At 43.6% G+C, this 21732-nt stretch overlaps 1 protein-coding gene across 1 annotated transcript; it reads left to right on the forward strand.

Moving 5' to 3' along the window:
- The first annotated feature begins 399 nt into the window (after positions 1–399).
- Positions 400–16444, forward strand: Upk1b (uroplakin 1B). Its single transcript, XM_035443552.1, has 7 exons — positions 400–468; positions 1498–1698; positions 3996–4070; positions 4706–4828; positions 9294–9473; positions 11543–11626; positions 16394–16444. The coding sequence occupies exons 1-7, from the start codon at positions 400–402 to the stop codon at positions 16442–16444; spliced, it is 783 nt and encodes a 260-aa protein (XP_035299443.1).
- The last annotated feature ends 5288 nt before the right edge of the window (positions 16445–21732 follow it).

The following is a 21732-nucleotide window of genomic DNA, read 5'->3' on the forward strand; positions in this document are numbered from 1 at the left end:
CCAAGGATGGCAGGGCCAGTAGCAGGGACTCTCAGTATGTGTCAACCTGATTATCACCATGATAGGTCTGCTCTATGTGCTCCTGGTGACCTTGAAGGATCTCAGTACCTCAGAATGATGACTCTGGTGTCCTTCATACGCTAAAGGACCCCTGAAAGGCACTAGTCAAACTCTGAAGGCCTTTATTTTGTTCTTTATAAAACTTCCGTGACTGCTGACCTTGGGTATCAAATTTCCACCATCACTAAAAGCTCCCATGGCCTTGATTTGGATGCAAAAAAAGAAACAGGTGATGTCATGATGTGATGACAGTGTAGAAACTGAAGCAGTGTTTGCTACCTGCTTCCATCAACCTCTAACATCCTTAACTGTGTCTTCAGCTTGTGGGAAACCTTGAAGATGGCCAAAGATGATTCCACTGTCCGTTGCTTCCAAGGCCTGCTGATTTTTGGACACGTGATTGTTGGTGTAAGTCACGAATATTTTTCAAAAAATCATGTTCTTCTTGTAAGCATAGTTATTAGATTAGCTAAAAGTGAAAGTTTAAGAAAATGGTATAGTTACTGCTCCCCTTTATACTGCCTTCATTTTAAGAAATGTGATAGGGACTATACTAGCTAGAATCTTAAAACAGTCATATATAATTACCTATTATGACAGAAGGCCATGGTCAACTGTAAAGTAGACATTTCCTTTCCAATTTTTAAGACATAATGACTATTTAGAGTCATGTTCACCATGGCCAATGTCCAAACAGACCTGCCAAACTTTCCTTTATGCTTCTGTCCACTTTCACCTTGGCTTGACTTGGGGACTGTGCTATTGAAGGTGCTGGGACAGATAGTCTTTTGTACAGGTGTGAGAGTGACTCAGAGCACAAGCTGTGTGGAGATGAGGATAAGGAAAGAACACTAGTCAAGGAATCAAGAGAGCTGGTCCTCGGCTCAGTTCTGATCTGCCTCTCTGTGTAGAGCTGTGGATGAGTCATCATCATTCAGAGCCATGGTCCCTCATCCATAGAATATGAGCACTGGGGTGGATGAGTCATCATCATTCAGAGCCATGGTCCCTCATCCATAGAATATGAGCACTGGGAGGACAGTCGCTAAGATTCTACAACCACTGTGACGGTGGCCAGGACACTTCAAGTATTACAAGAGAGGAAGAGCCACATTGAGACAGGATAGGGAGATAACTTTCATCCAAGAAGACACTGTCTGAGTGGATTGTATCACAGGGGCTTTATGGATAGTCTGAGATTACCTAAATCTTTTCCAAAATTGCAAACAGAGTTATATGTGGAAGAAAGGATCAAGGAAGAGGGTCTATGAAGAAGGAAGCAAATAGTTGTTGGACCTCCTGGCAATGAGGAATCCATTGCATAAAACCTCTGTAAGGGAAAGGATTCAGCTCTAGGACATACTCTCCCCCCATCCCCTTTCCCAGTGCTCTGCTCTTGGCCACCAGCCTGACAGATCCACTCGTGACTTGTTCCAGATGTGTGGCATCGCCCTGACTGCAGAGTGCATCTTCTTTGTATCCGACCAACACAGTCTCTACCCGCTGCTTGAAGCCACCAACAACGATGATATCTATGGAGCAGCTTGGATAGGCATGTTCGTGGGTATCTGCCTCTTCTGCCTGTCTGTTCTGGCCATAGTGGGAATTTTGAAGTCCAACAGGAAAATCCTCTTGGCGGTAAGACCTTACAATGCTCTTTGAGCTGGAGGTGTAGCTCAGTTGATAGGGTGCCTGCCCAGCACATATAAACTCTTGGGTTCAAACCCAAGCACCATATTATTTGGGTGTGGTAATTCACATCTACAATCCTATAGCACTCTGTAGGTAGAGGCAGGATGTTCAGAAATTCAAGATAATCCTTGACTGCATAGCAAGTTCAAGGCCAGCCTGTACTACAGGAGACCCTTTCTCAAAACAACAACAAATTCCCTGCAGTTGTTTTCCTGGGCTGATTTTGGTGAATTCTTTCTTCTTTATTGAACACAGAGCTTTAGTTTTCACTGAGCTAAGTGGAGGAAGAGTCCCAGGTGAGTGGGAAAAACAACAAAACAAAACAGCAACAGAAACTGGGGATCCCAGTTGTAAGATCATCCATGCAGGAAGTAAAGATGCCCTCCATGATTGCAAGTTCAGGTTCTAGTAAAAAGTGAAAACACCTTCCAGTGGTCTAGTTGACTATGTGCATCCGATGTGTTCTCAGCTGCTGTTTGCATGCGCTCAACATTTGCAGCTAGCAATTACATGAACAGGAGAAAAGTCACATGGAGGGCTTTTTTATTAGATTCCTCACCCCCTTGTAATAGGTAGTTTTAAGTATCGTTTTAATATTAGTCAGATATTAACATGCTAAGATACAAAATACAAACATGAATTTTTCAAAGCAAACAAGAACCTCTCTAAAGACTTTTGAGTTCAAGGCCAATGGTTTTTGTATGATGGCCTGCGTTCCCACACTGTCACTGGCTCTGCAGTACAGGAACCGTGGAAGACCCTGAACAGCACCGGTGTGAATGACCCATTCACACTATTCTGTGGTCTCGAGCCACTGACTCGATCATGCTCTGCCTTTGCAAATGGAAATGAACTGTTAGCCAGCTGGGAAGAAATTCTTCCTTAGGCCTAGCTGTCCACCTTCGGCTCCTGTGCCCCAGACACCAATTTATGTCACTGTGACTCCACGCACATACACGCCCAGCCACACACCTCTCTCTATCCCTGCAGTAAATCTCCCCTAAGTCCCACTTCTACAGAAGAAGAAGCTCAGCCACTTAGGGAGCTTGTTGGTTCACTTCTCTAAGGTAACCGTTGCCCTAGTGCCTGGGAATGCAGAATATTTACCTTTTCTGTTTCCTTTGGGTGAGTTAGTTCCAGGGCAAAGGCCCCATTCAGAGAGTGGAAAAGGGCATGGAGGGAGGAAGGAGGGAAGGGGGAGATCTTCCTGAAGACAACTTCTACTGCACGCTGGGTTCCTTCTGGGCCAGCTGTATGTGCCTGACAAAGCAAGAGAACTGAGCTGGGACAGAGACTCCTCTATGAAGCTGAAGGAAATGCCTGTACCAATGCCTCCTTTCTGGCCTGATTGTAGAGGGTATGGAGGCTCTATAAGAGGACACCAGAGCTCTTGACAAGAAGCAAGGCAACAGCCTCTATGGAGATTGTTGTGGAGTCTATGATGTCTCAGAGGGTCCTTTTTCCTCATTTTTCAAGAAGGACATTAGGGTCAACATTGCATGTATAAATGTGTGCAAGGCAGAGATCAAGAGGTTGACACACACTGAAAGGCATCTGCTGTTCTGCTGTTTGCCAGCCAGACTGGAGGCGGGGTTGTGCAGAAGCTGTTCATCCACAGTGACTTGCCACCTGTACACCCTTGTACACAGCATAGGCAGCACACAGAGAGCTCTGCTCTGCCCTCACCAGAGCTGCTATCACAAGGACATGGGTTTGTGACAGATCACCAGTAAGTCTCCATGCCTGAAGGTTGCCTGCTTGTTACAGATGAGCCTGAGTAGGAAAGACACAAGGCACTAAACATGTTCTGTCATCTTTCCCTAGCTTCTGTAGTTCTACATCTCCAGCAATCCATGAAGAAAATGATTCCCACTTAGAAGGGATTTACAATGTAAGGCGTCATGTATAAAGCACTAAGGCCACTGAGCATGTGTGTGTACACGAAAACTCTGAAACACCCACACATTCCTTCATTGCTTATATTAGCTCCACCAAGTTAAAATAGAAATTCATGATGCTGGATGAGAAAGTGCTAAGTTGAATGGCCATGTCTCTAGAGATAAGCAGAGAACTGAGCTGACACTCATGTACCAGCCCCGTTCCAAGAGATCCAGCTGATCCAAGAGAGTTTGTACTACATAAGTGGCTTGTATAGCACATTCAGAGGAATGTGCTTAAATCTCACAGCAATCACGTGGTGAGTTTCAGTTGTAATTCTCTGTTCTCGTCTGTTTCCTTCCCAGTACTTCATTATGATGTTTATAGTGTATGGTTTTGAAGTGGCATCTTGTATCACAGCAGCGACACAACGAGACTTTGTGAGTATAGTCCCCAAAGCACAGAACAAAAATGATAATAGCACTGGCACCGTAGCAACTGACATGCATTAAGTCCTTGCTGTGTGCTGGTCATGCTAATATGCACACTATTAATACGAGTGCAGTTTTACTTAATACTCAGAAACCTCAAATGGGAAGTATTGCTAACTTAAAAGAGAGAGGAGGTTCCTTGGGTGGGAAGTGGGGGCGGGGGCATTAAAAGCAAAGAACATTATTTAAAGATAAGCAACTGACAGGTGACAGCAAGACTTCTGATCCCAGCAAGCCTGGTTCCCAATGCCCAACCTGTGATACTAACATTGTTCATCACGCGACCACGCTACAGCCTTCCTGCATGTTCTGCCTCGTGGAAGACACAATCCTGAATCTTTCTTGTTCCATTTCTCACCATTTCCTTAATCTATTCCATCTTAAAATGCTTGTCTATCCTTGGCATGCAGTGGTCTCTTCTATGGAAACCCAAAGTAGCCCCAGCCAAATGAGCTTGGTGCCCGAGGTTAGCTTCCCTCCATGAGGATGTTCAGTGTCCTTGACAACCAGCTCTGCAGAAGACTTTGCCTTTCTTGGGAGCAGGTGTGCTGACACTCCATCTTGTGTCGTCCCCATCCCTGCAGTTCACAGCCAACCTCTTCCTGAAGCAGATGCTGGTGAGGTATCAAAACAACAGTCCCCCAACCAATGATGACGAATGGAAAAACAATGGTGTTACCAAGACCTGGGATAGGCTCATGCTCCAGGTAAGATGTGTGGTTCTGCGGTGATCCAAAGCACATCTGAACCAGTAAGAACCTGAATGTGGGTGGGAGTGAGGTCAGTGCCTCCAAGGGCTTCCTTCAGTTAGAGACTTGTTCTTGGCTGGGTCAGCAATGCCTCTTGTTTACTGGCGAGGGTGCGGAAGGGGAATGGGAAACACTTGACTCAGTGAGGCCTCTGGATTCATACTTGATATCAAGCTATAATGCTGATTAGCCTGCCTTTACAGAGTGTATGTTAGAAACTTTAGATTCATAGTATGTTCTGCCTCTTACAATGTTAGGTCTCCCTTACATTAACAGGAAAAGGGGACTTTTCTCCCCCACAGCAAACTCAAATAGTGGTATGTGCCTGTCTCACCTTTGTATATCTCCTATGAAGAATTCTGCTATGTATCAGAAGATATGTTTGGATTTAATCACAATTTTGAGTGCACATCATTCCATACATCCAAACCTATTCCAAATACCATCAGAACCCCTAGTCTTCCATAATATTGCCCCATTTTATCTTTTGTGTATAATATGAGTCAACTCTTCATTGGCCCCAGCACACACACACACACACACCTCTCCCACACAATTCCCTCTCTCTCTCTCTCTCTCTCTCTTTCTCTCTCTCTCTCTCTCACACACACACACACACACACACACACACACACACCTCTCACACACACACATTCTCTCTCTCTCATACACACACACATAACTCTCACACACACAGTCTCTCTCTCTCTCTTTCTCCCCCCCACACACATTCTTTCTCTCTTTCTCCCCCCTTTCTCTCTCTCTCTCACACACACACATTCTCATGTACACACACTCACACATATACCAACCTTTCTACTCCTTTCAACTCTCCCTGCTTCACTAGAAACCTGGCTGCCTCCTAGTTTCCCTTATCTGTCCTCTTATGCTCATGCGCCCTAAGACCTAGAAATTGGCTAGGCTGCATGGCTTCTCTATTCTCTCTCCCCTTGAATCCTTTCTTGTTTAAACACTTGAAGTTTGTGCCATCAGCCTGTAATCTCTTTATTGTGGCTTTTTACCAAACACCTTCCAGTCACTGCCCAGATTTCACTGGGGATTTCAGTATCACCAACTATGTCCTCGTCATTCATGTTCTCAGCATCCTGCCTTGGACAAGGCTTCAAAAACCACATAGACACTTGGACAACACCTGTTCTCTCTTCTGCACCCCACAGATCTCCTCCCCTCATCTCAAGACACCGTCTTCCACGGCCACAGCCAGCATGCCGTCACCAATAACTATGCCACCCACTTTCTGACAACCTTCTATAATTTCTTTCATTTGCCCCCAATATCCTCATTTCATCATTTTATTCCATTAGAATAAATGATCAATTTATTTGTCTAGTTTAATTCTCTAGTTAATTGTCCATGTTTTCCTTTCCTATCACCCTTTCATGCTCTCTTCTTGCCATCACTCTCTTTGGTCCTCTCCTTTACTCCATTGTGTGTCTATTTTCACCAGTCTTTCCTACCCAGTCCCTCCAGAAGTGAATACAGTTTTTGTCCACTCCTCCCCTAAGGGCTAGATATTACTGAGGAAAGTCCCCCAGTTGTGCTAATTTAAATTTATGACTCTAAAGCTCAAATGGGCATTCTCTGTTTCCTGGTATATATTTTTTTAAATCTGCTTTGTCACTATTGCATAGATTTTCCTTTTTCCACCTCTGCCAAATTCCTCCCACCCCTCAGCCTCAGCAATAGCTGCACCTCTTAAGCAATGCCTTAAGAATATAGAAGCAATCAGATGGAGTCCATTTCACCTCTGCCCATCCACTATCTGCAGCGAAGCCTCTTCACTAGTGACAAACAGATTGCCCCAACCCAAGTCCTTGGCTTCCATCTGAGTTCCTCTGCCTTTCTTCAGCCTACTTGGCTCTGACTCACCAGTTCTCTCTAATGTCAGCCTACAAGAACATCTTCAAGAACTTTTGTCCAGTGTTCACCCATTATTCTGCTCCACTACTGTTCTGTTCCATGGCAAATCTCAGAAGAGAAACCTCTGCCTAATGTTTCCATTTTCACACTTTTCAGCTGCTTTTATCCAACTACAATTGGCTTCTGATCCCAGGGCACTACTTACAGGACATGACCCACAGCAATAAGTTCCTTCCATCCTACCTACCCCAATGGCCATGTTGCTGTCCTTGTTTTTACATTAGTCACCTTGAAGACCCCTTCTTAGTCTCCTTTGTTGGGTTTTCACCCCTTTCCCAACTCAGTGTTAGAGTGAAACGAAGCTCAGTTCTGGAGCCTCAACTCTTTCTGTCTATACTTTCATCCTCATCTGAAATAAACCTGTTCAAACGCAACTCATTTCCCCAAGAATGCACAACACTAAAACACAGAATGGAGGGCTAGAGAGATGGAACACAGAATGAGTTAGAGAGATGGAACACAGGATGAGGGTGAGAGAGATAAACACAGGATGAGGATTAGAGATGGACACAGAATGAGGGTGAGAGAGATGGACACAGAATGAGAGTTAGAGATGAACACAGGATGCGGGTTAGAGATGAACACAGGATGAGGGTTAGAGATGAACACAGGATGAGGGTTAGAGATGAACACAGGATGAGGGTGAGAGATGGATACAGAATGAGGGTTAGAGAGATGGACACAGAACAGGGTTAGAGATGATACAGAATGAGGTGCTGGAGAGATGGCTCTGTCAACCAAACATCTGCTACACAAGCTGAGGACCAGCATTCAGTCCCTAGCACTTGTATAAAAAGCTGTATGTGATGATATTTGTATGTGACACCAGCACTGAAGAGGCCGAGACAGGGGTCCTGAGGCTCACTGATGAGCTCCAGGTTCAGTGAGAGATCTTGCCTCAGGAAACAGTGGAAAGATTGAGAAAGACACCTGATGTCAAGCTCCTGTCTTCACATGCACTTATACACACATGCTTATACACACATACACACAACACAACACACACACACAGGCACTCACTCATGCACGTACGCACATACCCCACAGAATGATTCTTTTTCCTGGTTAACTATTTCCTATATCTAAATGGCAAAATTGCACGCTATTTCAAGATTTGTAAAATCCATATCACACCCTTTCCTTATCATAAATTCTGCTAAAATGTTCCAGAGAGGAAGTAAAAATTACTTTAGTAGAATGTATGATAAGGAAAGGGTGTGATATGGATTTTACAGCCTCTCTCTCCAGGGTTTCAGAGTTATCAGGGCATCAGATGTGTGTCTGCTGATGTCCTTTTCTTATGTAGAGGGACAGTTGTGTGCCACCAGCCCTGTAATATTTTTCCAGTTTACTTTCCACTCTATAAAACAAATACATAGCCAGGAGGTAGCAGCACACATCTTTAATCCCAGCATTCGGGAAGCAGAGACAGGCGGACCAGTATGAGTTTGAGACCAACCTGGTCCACAGAGTGAGTACCAGGACAGTCAAGGCTATGCAGGGAAACTCTGCCACAAAAAAAATGAAATAAATAAAACTAATGCATAATTACTCTATGAAAATGTTACAAATACAGAAGAGGAAAACAAGAATAATTGCTAATAATTTACTACTAGAACTTTTTATTTTATGATTTTTTTACTTATTTTTAAACATAATTTTTTAAACTTACTAATTTGTTATGTATACAGTGTTCTGTCTGCATGCCAGAAGAGAGCCCCAGATCTTATTATGGATGGTTGTGAGTCACCATGTGGTTGCTGGGAATTGAACTCAGGAACTTTGGAAGAGCAGTCAGTGCCCTTAACCTCCAAGCCATCTCTCCAGCCCCCATTTTATGATTTTTAAATGATTATACTTCTCTTGTGTTAATATATCTTGTTATAAATAACAATAATAAATGCCTATTAAGAGTTTACTATGAGCTAGGTGCTGTACCAAATACATTAATTATATTAACCCTGATCCTCACAAAAAGTCTATAAGGTAGGTTCTATATTCATTTCAAATTTATAGTCAAATGAAACAAGCCTTAGGGTAGTGGCTCTCAACCTTCCTAATGCTGCAACACTTTAATACAGTTCCTCATGTTGTATGACCCTCCCAACCATAAAATTATTTCGTCGATACTTCATAGCTGTAATTTTGCTACTGTTATGAATCATAATGTAAATATCTGATATGCAGGATGTCTGATATGTGACCCCTGTGAAAGAGCCAGTCCACCCTCAAGGGGCCGTGACCCACAGATTGAGAACCACTGCTCTAGAGACTTACAGTATTGTGTCCATTAATGGTTGGTAAACTAATAAACATACAAACATTTTGGCAACTTAGGACAACCTTGAGCTCCTGTTCAGAAATAATTTAATAATGTAAGATATGGTATGTTTTCTAGTACTTTCTCAATGTCACCTGGTTGTGACATTGATGGCTTTGGTATGGGCCACAAAGATAACATGTGTCTTTTATCCTCTGGCAGGAACACTGCTGTGGTGTAAATGGCCCATCAGACTGGCAGAAATACACCTCTGCCTTCCGGGTGGAGAATAACGATGCTGACTATCCCTGGCCTCGGCAGTGCTGTGTCATGAACAAGCTTAAAGAGCCTCTCAACCTGGATGCTTGCAAACTCGGAGTGCCTGGTTATTACCACAATCAGGTAATAACCCCTCTGAAGACCTGGCAGGAAATGCTTCTGCTCTTTTTGAAGAAAATGATAGTCAGCTGTGAGTACTGTGGTAAGGGAGTCTACACCTTTCCCCTGCACCTCATGTTATCCGTCTTCTCTGTGAGTGCTCATTTAGAATCGTTGCAATTTTAATTTTAGTAAAATTACTGCAACGGGAGGATTTCTGTAGTACAAAGCAACTTGGTGACCATGAAGACGATTTGTGTAATGTTTAGAATTGATTTTTCTGAGAAATATTTGTATTAGACAAAGGCTTGCAAAATGCAAATTGGAAAAGTTGCCATACAAAGAGAATAGTAGTCAGTTCCCAAGCAATGGCAGCTGCTGAGGTCAGAGGTGATGACGGGCAGTGTTTAGCAGGATTAGATTGGTGATTTGGGATAAAATGATTTACATACAAATGAGTTTTATCAAAGTGCTTCTACACTGATGAAAGTGACCTGCTGGTTATCGAAAAACACTTATTGAGGTCTTCCTGAATGCCAGATGTTGTGTCATGTGCCACCACAGAGACTATAATGCCTGGAGCACTCAGAAGTTGGTGCTGGCTGTGCTCTGTAGTCTATACATGAGCAAAAAATGCTAATCGGACCTTGCCCAAGCTCACACAATTAGTAAACGGCTGTCAGGCTTCAACCCCAAGCCACATAGCTTGAAAGCACAGAAACCACATAAATAAAGGCTTGAAAGTAGTCCCCCAAAGTGTTGGTGAGCTCTCTCAGAGCCTGTAACCAGCCTCAACTGACACAGCACACTGAAGCACTCTGCCATGCTTTGGGAGTGGTCACTGTGAGGAAGCTCAGCAGTATGTCAGTCTGTCAAATAATTGAGAAGCATTAGGCTTTTTCCTACAGAAGTAAATGCCACAAACCACACATTTGGAGTGAGGGACACCACTGTTAACACTTGACAGGGTACCTGGACTACAATTGGATGCATTAATTCACAAAGGACATGGGAGAGATACAGATCACTTGGTGGCAGTGTCCAGAGCAATCCCCACTGAGCTTTATAGCAACCTTGTTATGGCATTGTTCAGTTAGTTATATTCAGGCTATACTAGAAATTAAATGTATTGCTTACAATCAGCATAAAATGCAGCTATCACTCAAATGACTCATAAAATGTTTTCGGCATGTCCACATTAGAAGTGGCTCATGCAAACTAGTCTTTACTGAATTACAGTCATGTAAAACAGTGTTGTCTTTTGTTGAGATGATATCTGCAGAGTTCTGAATTAAGTGAAGAGATGGGGAACTGGAGTGTGAGGGAACATTCCTAAACAAAGGAAACAGCCCGTGCAAATACTGGAGCATTGTTAGCTCATCAAGGAGACGAGCTTTACAAGGCCAGAATGATTGTGAGATGTCTAGAAGGGATTGGGTAAATGTAGAGCTGGTGAGTGGACTCAGATGTGCCAGGCCCTGTCCCCTGATTAGCTGAATCAGTACCACAGAAGGAGGCCCATGCATGTTCTTCTGGAGATGGGTTTACCCCTCAAGTGAGGCCCTAGAGGGACAGGAAACACTCAGGAGTGTTTGCATTTGTAATATTTTTAAATAGACCCTAAAGGATTTGCTTAAGTGTTGAACATTGGATAAAGAAATTAAGGAAAATTCCAGGAGTTTTCATTTGGGCACCCTGCAACATATAGAGTAAGCGAGGGAACCATCAAAGGACAGGGGTGGAAAAGAGCATGCATGTGGCTTAAGAAGGGGAGGACCCCGAATCACGGGAGACAGAAGACCGTCAAGGGCACACCTGTAGCCACTGGGTGGAGCTTAAACCTCATGGCCAACCTAGAATAGTTGTTGAAATTTGGGAACAAATCAGGCACACTTGCCTCTGGACCTTTTGGTGCACAGAATCTGCCTGGCTTCTGCATTTCCTGGATGTTCCCTGTGATTCCTAAGGTTATGGTAGAGTGCCTCAGATGGGAACCCTGGCATTGCGTGGTTGTCAACCATTAATCCGACAGCATCAGTTCTTCTCTCTGCTCTGGGCTCTCCACATTAATGTAGCTCATGCCATCTTCCCAGGGCTGCTATGAACTGATCTCGGCGCCAATGGATCGGCATGCCTGGGGAGTTGCCTGGTTTGGATTTGCCATCCTCTGCTGGACTGTGAGTATCCCTAGCACATTTTGTTTTGTTTTGTTTTTCTCCATTTTTATTTAAATTAGAAACAAGATTGTTTTACATGTCAATCCCAGTTCCCTCTCCCTCCTCTACTCCCCTGGTCCCTCCACCTAACACCCTACCTATTCCATATCCTTTCTGTTCCCCAGGGAGTGTGAGACCTTCCATAGGGGTCTTCAGAGTCTGTCATATCCTTTGGGATAGGGACTAGGCCCTCCCCTGTGTGTCTAGGCTGAGGGAGTATCCCTCTATGTGAAATGGGCTCCCAAAGTCCATTCTTATGCTAGGGATAAATACTGATTCACTACCAGAGGCCCCATAGATTGCCCAGGCCGCCTAACTAACACCCACATTCAGGGGTTCTGGAACAGTCCCTATGCTGGTTTCCCAGCTATCAGTCCGGAGTCCATGAGCTCCCCCTTGTTCAGGTCAGCTGTTTCTGTGGGTTTAACCAGCCTGGTCTTGACCCCTTTGCTCATTACTCCTCCTCTGTAACTGGATTCCAGTCCAGTTCAGTGTTTAGCTGTGGCTGTCTGCTTCCACTTCCACCAACTGCTGGGTGAAGGCTCTAGGATGGCATATAAGTTAGTCATCAATCTCATTATCAGGGGAGGGCATTTAAGGTAGCCTCTCCACTGTTGCTTAGATGGTTAGTTGGTGTCATCCTTGTAAATCTCCAGACATCTCCCTAGCTCCTGATTTCTCTTTAAACCTATAATGGCTCCCTCTATTATGATATCTCTTATTTTGCTCTCCTCTATTCTTCCCCCTACATAAGCTTCCTGCTCCCTCATGTCCTCCTCTTCCCTTTTCTTCTCCCCTTCTCCCCCTTCTCATTCTCCTAGCTCCCTCTCCCCTCCCCCCCATGCTCCCAATTTACTCAGGAGATCTTGTCTCTTTCCCCTTCTTCAGGGCTCAGCACATGTTTTAATTCAGAAAGGGGCAATAATGAGAGACCCTGAGAAGGACCCTGGTTATTTCAACTACCCTATATAAAGTCTGGGAACTAAATCTTGCAGCCACAATAGTCAGGAGACTTCTAGCATCAGGCCTAGGATGATGAGCTCCCTTGAGGTGTGGGATGCCAACCTCCCTACTAGGGAAAGAATGTGACTACTATGTAAACCTTGTTCTGGATGCCCCAGATGAATCCACCTAGGCTTCTTGGTGAACTTCAGCTGTGCTCCATACTGAAGCAATTCATTGCAACTAGACTTCAAGGCCCATTCTGTCACCTCTCTAGACAGCTCCTGCAGCCCAACATTAGTTGCCTAGTTCCTTCAATGGTCTCATCACTTCCTGCTGCCTCTCTGTGAGACACATACAGTGAGGTCAGAGCTCTAGCTCTCTGGCTGCACATTAACTCCTCCTAAACAGGCAGAGCCTGTATGCATCACTCTGTAGGTCCTTCAGTAGATCCTATGGCTGGGCCTGGGTACTTTGTTTTATTTTGCTTGTGTTTGTGTTTTGATTTGATAATTTTTCTAGATGATTCTAAATTTCCCTCACAGCTGAGAACCATGATATTAGGGAAACAATCCCAAAGTTTGATACTGGTTATTCTTGAACGCCTTGAAATATGCTAAGGATTCAAAAAAAATATTTTTTCTATGTGGCCAGTATCTATTGACATTTACTTCCACTAAGCATAATGACTGAAAAAAATTAATATTTGTTAATTTGTTTTAAAATAAGATAATAAGCCAATTACAAGTTCATATAAACATTATAATCCTGGTAGGAAAAAATAACTATTTTACAAAATGAAAAATTCATGAAGGAATATCACTTTGCTGGTTCCTCCAATCCTGTCAAAGTCTGGCTTCATAAAAGAAGCTGGGTCTCTTGTATGTGTTCCTTCATTCATTCTGTGCTAACATGTCACCAGTGTTGAAGGACTGAAAGAAAGCAGATCCTACATAACAGTGTATGGTTAAAAACAGGAATATTTGGCAACCTTTCTGAAGGTGAATATCACGAATATTCCTTTGAAACCATGTGCTCACCTCTATAAGCTTCTTCAAGATCAATTGCAATATGGAATCTGAAACTAGATTAATGAAGGACTTTTGTACTATTTGCATAAATCTTGGATCTATGCCTAAGCCCGTAATATCACAAACTAGCTGTCTGGGGAAATGCTGCCTCATTATGTTTCATAACACTTGCTGATGTTTGTTGATTTCGATATGTGACAGCAAAGATCATATTTATTAATACTGTCACACTGGAAAAGATCTCAGATAGTCTACTATCAAGCCCATGGCAGTTTTCCAGAGATCTGAGTTTTGCTTGAAAATTCAAATTTATTATTGGCACCATACATGGTCCAGTGTTTTCTATGAAGTAACAGATTAATTCTGTAAATTTTGAAGAAAATATCTGCACAAATAGCCAAGCTTAAATAAGTGTAGTTTCTTTTCTTAACTTTTTTTTTTCAAATAAAAATGGTGTTTCGAGAAAAGAATAGGTCAGTGCATAACCAATTACATATGTGTTTTTCTTTTGCACAACTGTATTTCAGTAATCCATGGGATAGAGTATATTTTTTATCATATGGAGTATTAAAGAGATGCATAATCAAAGGTCAAAGTACTATACAAGCAGCAGCTTTGGCTGCTCCATGATGGATGATCAGAGATAACACTTCTTTAATTTTTTTTAATTTTTCGAGACAGGGTTTCTCTGTGTAGCTTTGGAGCCTATCCTGGCACTCGCTCTGGAGACCAGGCTGGCCTCGAACTCACAGAGATCCGCCTCCCTCTGCCTCCCAAGTGCTGGGATTAAAGACGTGTGCCACCAACGCCTGCCTGAGATAACACTTCTTGCTTCTTCCTTTTCCCCACAAGTGCATAGCAGTGCAGAATACCATGAGAACTAGTGCAGTTCATTGCCTCGGCCTCCATTCTCTGAGACTTGGCAGTCTTACCTTATGCTGATTTTGCACCACCAGTGCCCATGTAAAAGACACTGAAGAGGCAAATGAAGTCCTTATACTTAAATATTCTTGACCTCATTGCCCCCCCAAGGGTGTTTGTGTATTCTGCTTTGAAAAGTGCTGAGTGAGAGGGTATTAAACGAGGCATAAGAGAGAAAGCCGTTCCTTCAGGAATTCGTCACTGTTGAGAAATGAGGTCCCCATGACATGTCTGACGCTGCCAGAGCCAGAAGGCCAGCTGTTCTGTGTTCCCTAGTACCTAGCATAACACAGAATAAAGGTTCAATTTAAATGACAACAGGGAAGCGTCCATTTGTGCTGTGTTACCAGAAACTGTAGGACAGCTAAAGGCTTTTCAGGATCATAGGGTTGCCAAGTAACCCTATGCCAAGTATGCCTATTGGATACACAAGTATCCAATTCTAAATTATAGATATTGTAAAACTCCTGAAACTCAGTAGAGGAGGGGATAAGAACCAGAGATGTTGAAGTCTGCTATGGATGAGACACCATATTCGATAGTCTTCATATGAAACTCCCTCGAGAGCAGTAATAGGTCTGGCCAACAAGGAGCCATACTTGAGAACTCCTAGGCACAGCCAGTTCACTTCTGCTCACAAAGGGCTCTCTTGTTCTCCTGTCATGAGCCTTTTGTAGGTCATGTATCAGATATCCTGCATATCAGATATCTACACTATGATTCATAACAGAACAAAAATACAGTTATGACGTAGTAACAAAATAATGTTGTAGTTGGGGGGGGGTGGTCACCACAACATGAGGAACTGTATTAAAGGGTTGCATTGTTAGGAATATTGAAAACCACTGCTCTAGAGCCTGTTGGGTTCCGTGTCTTCACATTCTTCAGAGAATTTTGAAAGCAATTGTGTCTGATGTATACAGTCATAATAAACATTAGATCCAGTTATTATTTCATTGTCTCACTCACAGCTCTAGTTCTGAGGTAGAGAGGGAAGGTATGAAGCTTATTTTACACAGAGACTGGGGCTCAGGAAAGTAAAATGGGCTGACTAGATCCTTGGGAGTGGATGGCAGATCTGGAGCAGTGTGGACATTCCAAAAGCACACCTGAGTAGAGGTCTTGTGTTCTGTGGTATTCTTCAGAGGCAGTCATTCAAGGGGGCTGGCATTTTAGGAGGAATAGTTTTAAGATAAGAAGGAGAAAGTGACCCAAGGAGCTAGAGGTCTAGCTCAGTTTGGGGACTGAGCACTCCCTAGCTATCCCAAGCCCCAAATTATATCCCAGCACTAAATAAACCAAGTATGGTTGCCATGCCTGTAAACCCATTACTTGGAAATTGGAAGCAGAGGAGTCAGAAGTTCAAGGTCATCCTCAGTTACATAGCAAGTTCAGGGCCAGCCTAGGCTATGTGAGATCCCATCGGGAAAATAAACAAATAAATAAAAGTCAAAGATAAATCATCTATACAGTTTCTAACTAGAAACAGTTCAACAGGACAGTACTTAGTATTGATAACAGGAAGGAAGAATTTTCCCAAGGCTACGTCAGTACAGAATTGAGAAGAGCACTTAAGAAGTCAGAGACAACGCAGGAAGTGGTGGGCACGTGAGGGAGGGAGAAATTGTTCTGAGTGGCAGATTGTAAGCTAGGCTCTGACGTGGAGTGAACACAGCAGCAGCTGGCCCTTTAGATTACCATCACTTAAATGATTGCTAGAAACTCCGTGTCACCTAAGTCTAAACAAAAGGAATGTCATTGTTTTATATTAAGGTAGATGTTTTAAAAATCCTCTCTTAATCATTTGTTTTCCTTTTTCCCATTTTAATTCTAGTTTTGGGTTCTCTTGGGTACCATGTTCTACTGGAGCAGAATTGAATATTAAGCGCACAGTGTCCCCGCCATACCTCCCTCCTCGGGTGACTCTGGATTTGGTGCTGGAACCTGCTATTTCGTCACACGCCCTCTGTGTGCTCCACGGTGACATATGCTTTTCTCCCTCAAATGCCAGCTCAGGTGGAAGGGGCTTCCTTTAGGCTCTCTGGCTGCTGCAGTCCTCAATGGAAATATTTCTCATCCTTGCCTAACATTCTGCAACATATTTATACACTATGAGACCACCGAAAATTTGGAGAATGGAGATGACTTTCAATCCTGTTCATGTTTAATGAGAGGGCACAATGACATTCAAAGGAACCTGCCTCACCATCGTAAGCTGTATTTAGTAGCAAATTCAAGAAAGGAGCCTGTATCTCTTACTATTTATTCAACCTTGTAAGGCTTTTGTTTGTCACTGTATAGACTGGGTGAGAGAAGGAGGGGAGATTGCAGAGCTGTGCCTCTGCCTCTGGTTCTGCTATAGCTTCTGTCCACACTAGTGGTGATCATGACACAGTCACCACCTTTGGGACAGTCCTTCATTTTCATTTAATAAGTATTCAGACTTCCTCTCCTGCCCTGTAGAGTGACATGCATTTAACAACTTCATTCTCCATTAAGTGAAAGTGTGTAATCTTTAGGGACATTGGCACTGCCCATTTTACTTTGCCCTCAAAAGTTTCTACATGAAGATCCAAGCCTATAAATTGGAAGTCGTAATTTATAGGGACTTTTGTTTGCTGTCAAAATAGTTTGGTCCGGAAGGAAGTCCAGACAACTCACCATTGTTTGCTTATCTATAAATAAAGAAACCCAGAAAACACACATGCTCACTTTCTTTTGATTTCAACTGGTCGTGCTTGAGTCTTAACTAAACGGAGTTTCCAAAAGAAGGGCCCCAACTGTGGGGGTTAAAGTGGAAGAAGTGGGGGACACACACCTGTGGGTTCCTGCTGGCTGGTGCATTGTCCACGTGGACAGGAAACAGCTGGAATTCTCTCTCCTTTTTCTTTTTCCTCCTGCTACATTGACCTTTGAAGCTTCTCTATACTAGGAGGCAACATATGTGATGCTAACAGCCCAACTGTGTTCCTTATGCAGAAAACACACCCATCACTTAGGAACAGTCAACCCAGGCACTGGAGATCCTGCCTCACCAGTTCCCTGTGGTTAGGCAGAACACTGGGGCAAAGGAACAGTCAGAAAAGAGGAGTGGGCTCCCTTGCAGCAGAAGCCCGCTCTCTCTGATCCCCAGCACATCTTGCTGCCAACCCTCTACCTGGCTTTCTCTCTCTGAAGAAGGCATCTTGGGTGCTAGGATAATACCTGCACTTGGCACAGAAGATCCTCTGTGTTTCTTAAAAGGAGGGAGGAAATATGTGGAATTAAACTTTCTCCTTATCTTTCCTGTCTGCTGATGGTGTGTGTGTGTGTGTGTGTGTGTTTATATAGTGCTGGGGATTGAACCTAGAGCTCTGTGCATGCTAGGCAAACAAGCCCTCTGACCGCTTAGCTATATTCCCTACCTCCTGGTATCTGTTGCTTTCCGCCATTAACTATGTTTCCCAATGGGCTCCACTAGATGAGTGATTCTTGCCCAACCCTACCCCTGCCTTCACACTCAAGAGATTTATGCTCCAAAATGCTGTCAGCTATAAAACCATCATCTCCTTGTGGTTGAATCTCAGCCTCAAAAGCACTGTGTAGAAAGTTCCAGCTTCATTACCCACAGGAAAAGACTTTGTTCCTCCCAAAATCAAGGAAGGAAAGTGGCCGAGGCCAATGCATAAGAGGGACAAACCTTAGTCTCTCTCTGCAGCTATGTGACATTTTCAGGCCTGAGCTGTGACAACTGTGACTACTCCCTTCAAGTCACCCAATAATTCCTTCATTGCTGCTTCTCACATCTGTCCCCACCACTTTCCCTGGTGCCTCTGGCTCCTCTCTCCTCTTCAAGTTCCTGAGACTGGAAAAAGGGTGGCAAGCCTCAGGCCTCAGGCCCCAGCTCAGCAGGGTCCAGGCTCAGCCCTCCCAAACCAGGGAAAAGAGACTAGAGGACTTGGCTCTGGGAAGTAGGAGGGCTGCTGTCCTTGAGAGCCACCCAGACATCCAATCTGTGAAACCTTCCTTTTCTCAGTCATTAGCCTGTCCACCAATTATCACCAAACCCCAAACAAGTCTGGGGCAAGTTTTATTGACTGCAACACAGAAAGGTCATCCTGTCTGGTTGGCCTTATCATTAAGGTCTGGCAGCTTGGTTACATTTAACGCTTCAAAGCACACTGCTTGAATTTGCCAGCCCTGGAACCTGAATCAGGAATCTACTTCTGTTTGAACAGAACAGATGCTCTCCAGCTATTCCTAACTAGTATGTAAACTTGAAAAACTACGGCCTCATCTAACCCCACCCCTACCTGTCTGATTGACAAGCAGTGCTGTGGTGGGAGGACTAGAAACTAACCACTAACCAGCTTCCTGCTATAGAGTAAAGGATTGCTCTCCATCTGAATCTTCTTTCTCTTTCCTGCTTCAGCTCGCTCAGCTTCTTATCCACTCCTAGGAGACAGGCTAGGGAACATCCAGTAACCACCAATTAAGCTGCTGAGCCTGTTTTCATGCATGTTTGTCTGAAGGCTCAAGTGGTCATATCTAACAAAGATAGCCAGAAAAGTCTTAGACCCGTGGTTCTCCATCTTCCTAGTGCTACAAACTTTTAATACAGTCCTTCATATTGAGGTGGCCCCCAACCATAAAATTGTTACAGTTACAAAATTCATAACTATAATTTTGCCACTGTTATGAATCACAATGTAAACATTTGATATGCAGGATATCTGATATGTGACTCCTGCAGGGGTTGTGACCTATGGGTTGAGATGATAGCAATTAACAAGTAGGTACAGAAGGGCTCCAGCCCCTCCCTGGGCTTTGGACTAACTGCATGAGTCAACTGGCACAAGGGTGGCATGAAAGTCCCAAAAGGTTACCTTCACCCCAAGAAATGTAACAAGTCATTCACTGAACGGTTTCCTGGTTAAAAGATTAGCTGAAGAAAAGTCAGAGGCATATTTCAATGGTTCACAACATTTTGTTAATGCAGATGTCTATGACTAACAACAAAAAGGCAGGGGGTTTCTATACCACATTCACTATATGCTGCTTCCATTAAAAAACTGAGTCTCCTGTCTGTTGGTGATGCACGCCTTTAATCCCAGCACTCGGGAGGCAGAGGCAAGCGGATCTCTGTGAGTTTGAGGCCAGCCTGGTCTACAGATCAAAGCTACACAGGGAAACCCTGTCTCCAAAAACCAAAAAAAAAGAGAGAGAGAGGAGAGAGAGAGAGAGAGAGAGAGAGAGAGAGAGAGAGAGAGAGAGAGAGAGAAAGAAAGAAAAGAAAAGAAACCAAGTCTCAAATCACCTAAAACAGCACTCTTTCCTGTTACCCTCCCCAACCACTTTCAGAGACCCTCTGCCTCCAACCTTCAGATTGTCATCATCAAAGGAAATAAGACAAAATACTAGTCTCTGAGTAAAGAAAGGAAGTGGGAGGGGCTTTCTCACCAGCATATGCCACTACCAAAACTCCCAAGAATACAACTCCTTTTATAAGGTTTGGCACAAAAGCAGGAAAACCATGGGTATGGTTTTGTTAAATAAAGAGGAAAAAGAACCAACTTTTACTTCCTATGCAGAGTTATTGATAAACCAGACTAGCCCTAAGCAAACCTGCCAAGCCTATTTAAATAAATTAATTAATTAATTAAAAAAAAAACTTTCAAGTTCTTCTTCCTCATTTGGTGGTGTTCACTCCAAACCCTCCCTATTCCTCTTCCTATTTGGCAGGATTAGGTATTATTTGCTCTTACCAACTGAGTACAGTGGTGATGGAATCGTGGAATGATGATGGGTTTAGAGGCCCTGGGACGCAGTCACACAATACTTACAAACATCTGTGTTCATTATTGTCCATTCATCCATCTGAGCAAATGAAATCGTCTTATTATTCTGACTCAGACACAGAATGGTTTCTAGTCCCTCCCTCCTATTTCCCCAACACTTTTGCCCCCTCCCCAGAGAGCTCGGCAGTGCTGGGGCCTTCTCACTCAAATCTCTCTAGGTTCCATGTCAGCACCACAACCCCAACATTATTCCAAATGACAGGCCCTGTCCCCTCAAGGGCCTCCTGCACCCTACCTGAACACTAACTAGCCAGGAGCACTCCCAAAGCCCTGCAGTTCCCACTTCTGACTGTGAAGGACACACAGTGGAATAAAAACAGTAAGAATTCAGAGAGGCCAGGCAATGAGGCTGAGATGTGACTTGATGCCGTTGGCTGTGAAGGCCGGAGGCATAGGATTCCCTGAAGCAGGCAGTTGTAAGCTACCTCTCAAGGGAGTGCTAGGAACCAAATTCAAGTCCTCTGCAAGCACAATACCCTGCTCTTACCTGCTGAGACATCTCTCCAGTCCACTGTTTGGTTTTTAAGATGTTTAAAATTAGAGGTGCTGAAATGAATAAACCTTTGGCCTAAATCCACAGTAAAAAAACAAGACTAAGAGCCGGAAGCTTTTTCATATTTTACTACAGAGGTACTCTATAGATTATTACAGTCATTATGTAGCTTATAAACCAATCATTCATATCCTACATGTACAAAATCATTTTATAAAAACTGCTTTAAAAACTAGGAGAGGGTGTGTTCTCTGACGAGACTGGGTACATTCAAGGTCGGGTGGCCATAGACTAGAAGGTGTTTCTGAGGAGGAAGCATCCACCACAGATGATTAGGGGTAGCAGTTGGCACAGCCACTGCAGCCAGTTCATGCCCCACTCCACCCTCAGCCCTCAGCCACCTCTTCATTGTCAAGTGGGTGGCATTGAATTCTTGACTCTGCTCCTCTATGGCTTTCTTCTCATCCAGAACCCACCATTTCACAGATGGCCATACAGGATATGTGAGTAACAGAAACACATCTTAATACCTTTCTATCTTAGGCCTAGCAATTCTGGTTCTCTAAGATACTTGGGAATTTTAGTCCCCACTCTTTAATCTCATAAGGAATGGTGAAGCCAATCCTTCAAGGACATGGTTCTCCAGTTGCCTTCATTGCATCCTTTGATCTTTAGTCCTTCAAGTATGTGCATTTCAAAGTTTCACCACCATGATCAAAACAACTAAGAAAGCTGTCTTGCTATGATGGTTCTACATTCTACATAACCAAGAGCTCTGCTGAGAAAACACAAAATGGAAAAATTTGGCCTGATGATTAGCTGGAATGAGTTCGAAATGTGTAA

The sequence above is a fragment of the Cricetulus griseus genome, chromosome 4 (genome assembly GCF_003668045.3).
Source record: "Cricetulus griseus strain 17A/GY chromosome 4, alternate assembly CriGri-PICRH-1.0, whole genome shotgun sequence".
In the NCBI taxonomy this organism is placed as follows: domain Eukaryota; kingdom Metazoa; phylum Chordata; class Mammalia; order Rodentia; family Cricetidae; genus Cricetulus; species Cricetulus griseus.

Bases quoted from the DNA above. Each gene is read 5' to 3' on its own strand.
- Upk1b (XM_035443552.1), top strand. From the start codon at position 400: ATGGCCAAAGATGATTCCACTGTCCGTTGCTTCCAAGGCCTGCTGATT. The intron at 1,699-3,995 runs GTAAGACCTTAC...TTTCCTTCCCAG, and splicing joins ACAGGAAAATCCTCTTGGCG to TACTTCATTATGATGTTTAT. The intron at 9,474-11,542 runs GTAATAACCCCT...CCATCTTCCCAG, and splicing joins CTGGTTATTACCACAATCAG to GGCTGCTATGAACTGATCTC.